Genomic DNA, 11,430 nt, shown 5'->3' on the forward strand with positions numbered 1-11,430 from the left:
CCTTATGACACCCTTTTAGATACCTGAAAACTGCTATCATGTCCCCTCTCAGTCTTCTCTTTTCCAAACTAAACAAACCCAATTCTTTCAGGGTCATGAACCCTTCCTGGCCATCCCACGTTGATGTTGGTGAAACGTCCCTTGTGATCCACCAGTGCTTGCAGCACCATTGAAAAGTACCCCTTGCGGTTTACGTACTGGCTGCCCTGTTGTTCTGGTGCCAAGATAGGGATATGGGTTCCATCTATCACCCCACCACAGTTAGGGAATCCCAGTGCAGCAAAGCCATCCACTATGACCTGCACATTTCCCAGATTCACTACCTTTGGTAGCAGCAGCTCAGTGATTGCTTTGGCTACTTGCATCACAGCAGCCCCAACAGTAGATTTGCCCACTCCAAATTGATTCCTGACTGACCGGTAGCTGTCTGGCATTGCAAGGTTCCACAGGTCTATCGCCACTAGGGCTGCTCTCATCTTGGTATTCTGGGGCTTCAGGGCAGGGGAAAGCAAGTCACGAAGTTCCATGAAAGTGCCCTTACGCATGCGAAAGTTTCGCAGTCACTGGGAATTGTCCCACAGCTGCAACACTATGCGGTCCCACCAGTCTGTGCTTGTTTCCTGGGCCGAGAATCGGCGTTCCATGGCATGAACCTGCCCCATTAACACCATGATCTCCAAAGCGCCGGGGCCCGCGGTTTGAGAGAATTCTGTGTCTGTGTCCATGTCCTCATCACTCTCATCGCCGCACTGCCGTCACCGCCTTCTCCTCGCCTGGTTTTCCAGGTTCTGGTTCAGCATAAACTGCATGATAATGCGCGAGATGTTTAAAATGTTCATGACTGCTGCGTTGAGCTGAGCGGGCTCCATGCTTGCCGTGGTATGGCGTCTGCACAGGTAACCCAGGAAAAAAGGCGCAAAACGATTGTCTGCCGTTGCTCTGACGGAGGGAGGGGCGACTGACGACATGGCTTACAGGGATTTAAAATCCACAAAGGCGGAGGCTTTGCATCAAGGAGAAACACAAACAACTGTCACACAGAATGGCCCCGTCAAGGATTGAACTCAAAAGACTGGGGTTAGCAGGCTGTTGATTTCAATAAGGGAGGGGGGAGGAAATGATTACAAAATAAATCTGGTCCACTCCATCTATCTTTTACATCTTAGGCTGGCAGCAGACGGTGCAGTAAGACTGCAAGCCATTGTCATCTCCTGGGTGCTTGGCAGAAGATGCTGCATTAACCCTGGAATCCATGATCCTCATCTCCTGGGTGCTCAGCAGAAGATGGGAAATGACCTGGCTGAGTCACTCCCATCTCTGTAAGATGACGATGGCTTACAGTCCTAATGCACCGTCTGCTGCCAAAAGGTAATGAGCTGTTGCTGTGTAGCAATGCAGTCCCACGTCTGCCAGCACCCAGGAGACATACAGTGACAGTCATCTGTGCGGGCTCCATGCTTGCCGTGGTATGGCGTCTGCACAGGTAACCCAGGAAAAAAGTCGCGAAACGGTTGTCTGCCGTTGCTTTCACGGAGGGAGGGAGGGAGAGAGGGCCTGACGACATGTACCCTGAACCACCTGCAACAATGTTTTTTGCCCCATCAGGCATTGGGATCTCAACCCAGAATTCCAATGGGCGGGGGAGACTGTGGGAACTATGGGATAGCTACCCACAGTGCAACACTCCGGAAGTCGACGCTAGCCTCGGTACTATGGATGCAGACCGCCGAATTAATGTGCTTACTGTGGCCGCATGCACTCGACTTTATACAATCTGTTGTCTAAAATCGAATTCTGTAAAATCGGAGTAATTTCGTAGTGTAGACGTACCCAGAGACTAACAAATTTATTTGAGCATAAGCTTTCGTGGGCTACAGCCCACCTCATCGGATGCATAGAATGGAACACACAGAAAGAAGGTATTTATACATACAGAGACCATGAAAAGGTGGAATTAGCCATACCAACTGTAAGAGGCCAATCAATGGAGATGAGCTATCATCAGCAGGAGAAAAAAAAAGACTTTGAAGTGATAATCGAGATGACCCATAGAAGGTGTGAGGATACTTAACATGGGGAAATAGATTCAATTAGTGTAATGATCCAACCATTCCCAGTCTCTGTTCAAACCTAAGTTAATTGTATCTAATTTGCATATTAATTCAAGTTCAGCAGTCTCTCTTTGGAGTCTGTTTTTGAAGTTTTTTTGTTGCAAAATTGCCACCTTCAACTCTGTCGCTGAGTGGTTAGAGAGGTTGAAATGTTCTCCCACTGGTTTTTGAATGTTATGATTCCTGATGTCAGATTTGTGTCCATTTATTCTTTTGCGTAGAGACTGTCCGGTTTGGCCAATGTATATGGCAGAGGGGCATTGCTGGCACATGATGGCATATATCCCGTTGGTAGATGTGCAGGTGACGAGCCCCTGATGGCGTGGCTGATGTGATTAGGTCCTATGATGGTGTCACTTGAATAGATATGTGGACAGAGTTGACATCGGGCATTGTTGCAAGGATAGGTTCCTGGGTTAGTGTTTATGTTGTATGGTGTGCGGTTGCTGGTGAGTATTTGCTTCAGGTTGGGGGGCTGTCTGTAAGCGAGGACAGATCTGTCTCCCAAGATCTGTGAGAGTGAGGGATCATCTTTCAGGATAGGTTGTAGATCTTTGATGATGCGCTGGAGAGGTTTTAGTTGGGGGCTGAAGGTGACGGCTAGTGGCGTTCTGTTATTTTCTTTGTTGGGCCTGTCCTGTAGTAGGTGACTTCTGGGTACTCTTCTGGCTCTGTCAATCTGTTTTTTCACTTCAGCAGGTGGGTATTGTAGTTTTAAGAATGCTTGATAGAGATCTTGTAGGTTTGTCTCTGTCTGAGGGATTGGAGCAAATGCGGTTGTATCTTAGGGCTCGGCTGTAGACAATGGATCGTGTGGTGTGTCCTGGATGGAAGCTGGAAGCATGTAGGTAAGTATAGCAGTCAGTAGGTTTCCGGTATAGGGTTTTAAGCTCTCAAAACTGGATACTCTCATGAAAAACCACCCGGCCCTCCATACAGTTTTGGAACCCCAATGTGGCCCTCAGGCCAAAAAGTTTGCTCACCCCTGCCCTAGGTTCTAGCGGCTGCTGCTGGTGGCCTCTAACCTCATTTGAAGATTTGCACGGGAAGGGATGAAAAGCAAAGCCTGCCGCTGACGTGTTAACAGCACAGCACAAGGTCTCTTCCTTACAGAAAAGCAAAATCCTGCATATGTACAACTTTCCACAGCTTCTCCAGCCAGCTGTACATTCACCAGGTACCCACGTGTGTCCTTGCTGGCTGTTGGACTGCACCATGCCATGGGCTGTGCGTTGTCCCAGAGGTACACAGTAAAGGGGTTACTGTGACACAGCAAAGACAACAGACTATTCTGTACTGAGTGCACGGCTCCCAGGGGAACTGCTTCATTTACACTCATCCTACAGGTTTTCCCAATGAAGTAATGTATACATTGAAACCTGCCCCATGTGATTCACTCACTCACTCACTCTAAGGATTCCACTAACCCAATCATTATAAGCCCTGCCAAGGAATTAAGAGGCAGTTTATGCACAAACTACTGGATGCAGGGCTAGGTGTCTCCACGGTCTAAGGTGCACCCAATTGAAGTTAAATGGTATTTCACGCTACCACCTAGTGTTTCCACATAGAATAGCAGGCAACATTCAATACCAGGATTTTTATTTTTTAAACCCACAATACCCCACTCAAACCAGGTTTAATTCATCGCTGGTGCTCAACGTCAAATGAAAAACACTGGCAGAAAACGTTAAGGCGCAGTGGGAGGCAGTGGAGAGGCTGGCTCTGGGTCCTGGAGTCAGTGTGTACAAATATCTCATATTTAAGTTGTAACCAAAAATAGAGAGACTTTGATGGCCTCATCCACTAATGAATTTTGAAGTCTCCAAGGCAAAATGGTATTTTAGGGCCAGAATCTGTCCCTCTCACTCTGTGAAATCAATATGGCTGCTTGCAGAGTAAGATACTGTGCAACATGAATGAGGAGGACAGACTCTGGTCCTTACTGAGAGCTCAGTGTAACAAACCTGACAGTGATGGCTCTTTTTACAGCAGACGTATAACATGTCTATTTTATAGCCATCATACATTGATATTTCTTGCAAGCCCATTTAACTGTACAATAAACTTATTGGCTAGCTGTTAAAACTCTGTGTCCGGCTTTTACTCAGCACATCCAGCTTTCCTTCATACCCGACTAAAATGAAAGCTATTTAACTCGGATCAATATTGTTAATACAGGAGCAGCAGATCCTGATTCCTTTACTCACACTGAGTATCCCCTTACTCTGTGAGCAGTCCCATAGGAATCAATGGGATGATACCATTGCCGTTTCGCATTCTTTTAAATCAGGCTCCCTTAAGGTGTTTTAAGTCGAGAATGCCGAAAAGAGTGAGACATCCAAAAATCCCAAGTCCCTTTTGAAAATCTTGGCTTATGATCTTGGCCCCCTGCCTCCTACACGGCAGAGCAACGAGGAGGCTTGTGAGGGGTGCTGATGAGTAGGTTGGGGAAGTAGGGGCACATGACAAAATCCATATAATGTAACAAGCCAAACTGGACATAGATAATCAAAGAAATGAAAATAACAAGGCAGACTTCCTTAAAAGAGACACTAGCACAAGATGAGAGCAACTATAACATAGCCATTTGCAGAAAAACTTTCCCATTTATAAGCAAGATATTTACATCTGGTGTCAACATAGCAACATAATACTAGTAGGTCTCCACAGAAGAGAATTTCTCTTGCATCTTAGCTGGCTAGGCTAGAAGCAGACTGTGTCTTACTAAACAGTCATGCTAATCTGTCCGCACGTGATCTCAAATAATTAACCAGGAGAATGGCCACCAATACAAGATCTCTGCTCCCACTTTTTAAAATTTACATATTTGGAAGCTGTATTTTCAGCTGGTGAGCAAACGATTTGCTGCCAATCTGACTCAGAGATGCTCCCACACCGTGTGTGGGGTATGTTATTCCATACCAAAAATCAGCCATACATTTTCAGGCTTGTTTTAAATTAAAGGAGACGAGCAAAACAAGAAGGAACAAAAGTAAACTCTCCAAGAGGGAGTACAGTGTGTGTCTCCTCTGCCACAGGTTGCATCTGAACTCAACACAACATGGCAGTTACTCCAGCCTGCTCCTGGGTATTTGAAAGTATAATCCACAGAAAACTAAGTCATGAGGTACATAACTGTAAAGTCCATCTGACATCATTCTCCACACATGTTCAACATGCCCATTGAGGCAGTGCGGGCATAACCAAATTGCTGAAAACAAACTCTGCTGCTGTACTAAGGTATTTCTGTTCCCTGATAATGCTCTGTCCAGGTATTTATATCAAGCCCATAACCATGGAATCTAGGCAATAAAAACCTGATCCAAAGCTCTGTGAAGCCAAAGAAGTCTTTCTATTAACTTCAATGGGCTTTGTATCAGGCCCTCAGAGAATTCTGTATGCAAAATACAGAAGGATTTTTATTCTCCAGCCCGTCCTTTAATTATACTACTTGAGTGTCTAAGGAAGAGATCGTTTTCCATTGTTAACACCATCTTCCCGTTGGGTCATTAGGACACGGTCATGGAAAGATGAATGCAAAGAGATAATACTTCATTTCTACTCTGAAGGTGGTGGGATTTTTCTGGGATGCGGGGGGAAGGGAGGGAGCTTCTAATCTGCAGAAGCCAAACTAGCAAAATCGCTGTGGAATGAAGTTATGTGAGAAAAATGTTTATTGTGTATGCAGTGTGCTAATCACTTCACACAGCAGTGGGAAAACAAGGCTCTTGCTCCAAAGGGCCTTTATGAGAATATAATGGGTAAGTGGGCAAGGGTTTGAAAATCAAGGCAGTGTGTTTCCCGCTCCTTTGTCCATATGTTCCCTTTTTGGATTGCAATCTCTTTTGGACAGACACCTGTAATGTTTGTATGTCTGAAGTGCCTAGCATGCTTGTGGGAGCTGGAACAATAGCAATTGGGCCCACAGACAGAAAGGTTACAGTAGAGCTGACAGGATGGGCTTCCCCTGTCCCCTATCCAGCTAGAGCCAGAAATCACCCATGCCCCCCCAGGAGAAGGAGGCAGAGCCAGCAAGTAGCTGCTCTGAACAAGGGGGGCCTTGAAGACAGGCTCTTGCTACTACCTCCAGCTATGCCTAGAGAGACTGATATATCACATCTCCAGGAGATGGGAGCTGTTCAGGTGGCAGATATCTGACCAGCCATGACAGACTCCTGTCCCAATAAACAGCTGGAGACACCAGCTCACTGTGGCTCCCCTAGGGAGATCTGTTCAGTACCGCAGGGTGCTGGCTGGCCATTAGAACAGCCCCCAATGATTCGCGAGAGGAAGGTGCAAAGGAGAGGAGGAGGGCACTGTTTAGACATGGTAGTGGTATGGAATTGGCATGGAGCTAATAAAGAATATGCCTCTCTCTCATCTGGATCACTTTGCTTATTTGTTGCTCTCCTTTCTCCAATCCTCCAGGTGTAAATCAGAGCTGGATGAAATTTTTCGTTCAAACCATTTATTGACAAAAACTGGCCTTTAAAAAAAAAAAAGAAGCCAGAATTTTTTGTGGAATTTTTGAAAAAGAATTTTTCATATGTTTTGATTAAAAAAAAACATTTTTTTTTCAAAACCAAAAATACCACCCCCGCTTTATCTTCCTTCCCTGCCCCTCCTCTTCCAGTGGCAAAAAAGGAAAAGGGAGAGGGGGGGATACAAAAAAACCCCTAAAACCCCTCAAAATTAGGGGGTTTGGGTCAAAACATTTCAATTTTTTTCATGAAACAGATTTACCTTTTTTCAAACCATCACTAGTGTCAATTTTGTCTCCTTTGTTCTTTGGGTAGGGACCTTGTCCTGCTACCAGTTTGTAAAGGACCTAGCACCCTGTGGGTGCTAAATAAATAACAGGACATCAACCAGAGTACCTGTATGTCTTCTCACAGTTATTTATAACATTTCCCTGGTACCAGGCATGGCAGCCTCTCTGAGCAGCAACGTTAACGTTTTCCTGTATGTGTCCATGACCATCTGGGCGGAAGGCCTTTCAGCTGGGTTCTTCTTCTTACATGCAGCATGGATGTCGAACAAATGGAACCTGACAATATCACTCCCTTCAACGTGGCCCAAGAAAAAATTGGCGACATCAGGGATTTTCCATATGTCCGTCTTCTCGTCATATGGAGGCATGAGGTCGTCTTCAAATGGCACCTCCTCCCCATAGGGCCAAAGCTGTTCAGGAGCTACAAACTCGCCTTGGAGCTCCCGATGGCCACACTTCACCAGCCTGCCAGCGCTCTTGTTCACGAGAGGCAAGGCATCCAAGTCATTCACCAGAACGTGAAAGTCACTTGTCAGCAGATACTGCGATAACAGCTTGTCCAAGTCATTGGAATCACACATTACTAAGGTGCCCAAAGGACTGTTGTGCAAATAATGGATGATGCTCACATAGTCTATTGCGAGCATGAATCTGCGATGCCAAGTATTCAAGCCCTTATATCTGGGAAGGTCCAGCATTTCATTCAGGCTCTTCAGGGAGCCTAACGGGTGATACTGGGTAAGGACTGTGAACTGCTTCTCGCAATAGCCAAGCAGTCTGACAACATACTTGCTCTGGAGAGACTTCAGCATCTTCAGTCCATGAAGAAAATCTTCTTTCAGCTCTGAGTTGGCGAGCTGGGAAAGGGATACTTTGTTTTCCTTCCATTCAGAAAGAAAGACCTAAAAACAAAGCAAGAGACAAGCAAAACATTTGGAACCTTTTCTTACTGATCAGTAGAAGCTATTATGGACCTGCAGGTGATGGAATACCCACAACATTGCAAGCTATACGTTCATGCGACACAATGCTGTTACATGAACAAGTTACACAATTACAAACTAGACTTCAATGCTACTGAAGTTATTAGGTGAGTCTTTGTATACACCTACATGTTACAGTGGAGTTACTGCTAGCTACACAGCGCTGACATGATAATTCCTGCATATAGTATTTACTGATCTCTTGTGTTCCCCTCATGAGCATATGACATGGATTAAATGCAAATCGGCCACTAAATCAAACTGTCTACAAGAGAGAACTTATACAGACCACTCTCTCTCCTGCCACCCTTACTCTATCTGAGGGCTTGCCTACACTACTGCTGCCGGTCGATTTAAGCTATGCGATTTGAGTTACGCTAGTAATAGGCTGTTGCTTAATCGCAGTTAACTCACGCAATTAACTAAAAAAAAGTAATTGTGATTAACCACACTGTTAAACAATAGAATACCAATTGACATTTATTAAATATTTTTGGATGTTTTTGTACATTTTCAAATGTATTGATTTTTATTACAACACAGAATACAAAGTGTACAGTGCTCACTTTATATTATTATTTTTTATTATAAATATTTGCACTGTAAAAATGATAAACAAAATAAATAGTGTTTTTCAATTCACCTCATACAAGTACTGTAGTGCAATCTCTTTATAGTGAAAGTGTAACTTACAAATGTCGATTTTTTTTTTGTTACATAACTGCACTCAAAACCAAAATAATGTAAAACTTTAGAGCCTACAAGTCCACTCAGTCCTACTTCTTGTTCAGCCAATTGCTAAGACAAGCAAGTTTGTTTACTTTTACGGGAGATAATGCTGCCTGCTTCTTATTTACAATGTCACCTGAAAGTGAAAACAGGCGTTCACATGGCACTTATGTAGCTGGCATTGCAAGGTATTTACGTGCCAGATATGCTAAACATTCGTATGCCCCTTCATGCTTCAGCCACCATTCCAGAGGACATGCTTCCATGCTGATGATGCTTGTTAAAAAAATAATGTGTTAATTAAATTTGTGACTGAACTCCTTGGGGAAGAATTGTATGTCTCTGTTCTGTTTTACCCTCATTCTGCCATATATTTCATGTTATAGCAGTCTCGGATGATGACCCAGCATATGTTGTTCATTTTAAGAACACTTTCACTGCAGATTTGACAAAACGCAAAGAAGCTACCAATGTGAGATTTCTAAAAGTAGCTACAGCACTTGACCCAAGGTTTAAGAATCTGAAGTGCTGTCCAAAATCTGAGAGGGATGAGGTGTGGAGCATGTTTTCAGAAGTCTTAAAAGAGCAATGCTGTGGAAACTACAGAACCCAACTACCAAAAAAGAAAATCAACCTTCTGCTGGTGGCATCTGACTCATGATGAAAAAGAACATGAGTCAGTCCGCTCTGCTTTGGATTGTTATCGAGCAGAACCCGTCATCAGCATGGACACATGTCCTCTGAAATGGTGGTTGAAGCATGAAGGGACATATGAATCTTTAGCGCATCTGGCACGTAAATATCTTGCAACGCCAGCTACAACAGTGCTATGTGAACGCCTGTTCTCACTTTCAGGTGACACTGTAAACAAGAAGCATGCAGCATTATCTCCTGCAAATTGTAACCAAACTTGTTTGTCTGAGCGATTGGCTGACGTAGGACTGAGTGGTCTTGCAGGCTCTAAAGTTTTACATTGTTTTATTTTTGAATGCCTTTTTTTTTTTTATATAATTCTACATTTGTAAGTTCAACTTTCATGATAAAGAGATTGCATGACAGTACTTGTATGAGGTGAATTGAAAAATACTATTTCTTTTGTTTTTTACAGTGCAAATATTTGTAATAAAAAATAAAGTGAGCACTGTGCACTTTGTATTCTGTGTTATAATTGAAATCAATATATTTGAAAATGTAAAAACATCAAAAATATTTAAATAAATGGAATTCTGTTATTGTTTAACAGCACGATTAATCGGGATTAATTATTTTTAATCGCTTGACAGCCCTAGTAGAAACATAACTCAAGTCGCTGTAGCTTAGATCTACTTACTGCAGGGTCCACACTACACTATGTCGACAACATTGCTTCCGCCTCTCATTGAGGTGGAGTACAGAAATTGATGGGAGAGTGCTCTCCCATCGATTTGAGCGTGTCTTCACTAGTGAAGACCAGCCCTGAGAAGCATCATATTCCGCAAGCAGTGCTGTTGATTTCAGTGGCACTTCTTGCAGAGAGAGTAAGTTACCATTCAGTGTACGTGAGGCAAAGTCTGACTCTATGAGATCATCTTGTCCATATTCTGTTTATGCCATCCATAGTCATCATAACTCTGTGTTTCTGTAATATAATAATTATCTTGTAGAGACAATTATCCCAGCATAAGCACTGATAATCAGCTAACACACCATCTGAACTTTTCCTCTTGGAGATCCACCTATCCAACATGATACTAACCTTTTTCACAGCCCCTTCACCAACACACTTCAGTTTCCTGACTTCTGTATTTATGGCTTCACAAGACAGCCACGGCGAGCAATTTTTCAATGGTCCTAATCTGAAGTACCCAAATGGGCAGAGGCTGGAGTCCACGTCAGGCTGCCCGGTGGTGATGGAGAAATTGTTGAGATGCATGTACAGAAGGAAATTCAGGAGCAGCACAGCTAGAAGCAGCAGCACCAACAAGACTGGAGGAATTTCCCTTCGGAGCAGCTCTTTTTTAACGTATTGGAGTTTTTTGTCCATGTTGCTATCTTCTACATTCTCTGTAATACACAAACAATCCAGTACACACAACACTCTTTTGCGACAAGGAAAGACGGGAGACAAATGTTTGGGGGACTTTTTGCAAAACCCTCCCTCTCTAGCCACCCAAATACTACATAAGATTTTTAACGAGACACCATCAGTGTGAAATAGAGTCAGCTGATTAAAAAAAAAAAAAGTCACTTCAAGCTCTACTCCTGCCTCCACATACCCCTGTCCCTTTTTGTGATTTTTACAAACATAGGCCCCAATCCACAAATCTGCTTTGTCTAGGAAATGAAGGAGCTCTGCATGGACCCAGGGAGAGGAAAGCAGAGCTGCAGAGGCAGGGAGAAGGAAGGACTGATGCTATCATACTGGTGGGGTGCATTCCTCAGTGCTGAGACCACTCTTGGTACTGGTGCACTATGGGGTATTCCACCACATCCAGTCTGTTACTTCGCACAGAGAACTGCTGTCAGGCTTGCGTCTGTGAAATTGGAAGAGACACGGACACGGACCACTTGAGCGGGGGACAGGCAGTAACATTAAAATCCCAAGCATCCAGGGCCAGTACGTTCCTGAGAAGAGCAGAATCTGACTATTAACAAATAAAGAGACTTCGAATGATTAATTCAGTGAACTTTAGAATCAAACTGTATCTGAAATGCACTCTCCTGTGCCTAGCAATCACAGAGCAGAGCATGTTTAGGTCCTGCTGCAAGCCCCTTGTAGTCCCTGAACCTAGGCTGAGCCTCATTCCACTGAGGTCCAGGGGGCCTTGGACAGGGGCCTGTCTGAAGAGATCAG

At 44.0% G+C, this 11,430-nt stretch overlaps 1 protein-coding gene across 1 annotated transcript; it reads right to left on the minus strand.

Annotated features, from left to right (window-relative positions):
* Window positions 1-7,013: 7,013 nt before the first annotated feature.
* POMK (protein O-mannose kinase) lies at window positions 7,014-11,011 on the minus strand. Its single transcript, XM_065405834.1, has 3 exons — window positions 10,999-11,011; window positions 10,333-10,640; window positions 7,014-7,787 (listed from the first exon to the last, which is right to left on the minus strand). The coding sequence occupies exons 1-3, from the start codon at window positions 11,009-11,011 to the stop codon at window positions 7,014-7,016; spliced, it is 1,095 nt and encodes a 364-aa protein (XP_065261906.1).
* Window positions 11,012-11,430: the final 419 nt, after the last annotated feature.

Source organism: Emys orbicularis, chromosome 5 (genome assembly GCF_028017835.1).
Source record: "Emys orbicularis isolate rEmyOrb1 chromosome 5, rEmyOrb1.hap1, whole genome shotgun sequence".
Lineage (NCBI taxonomy): Eukaryota > Metazoa > Chordata > Testudines > Emydidae > Emys > Emys orbicularis.

Excerpts from the sequence above, each read along its gene's own strand:
- POMK (XM_065405834.1), bottom strand. Across the intron at positions 7,788-10,332 it reads GTGAAGGGGCTGTGAAAAAG|GTCTTTCTTTCTGAATGGAA; the intron begins GTTAGTATCATG and ends CTTTGTTTTTAG.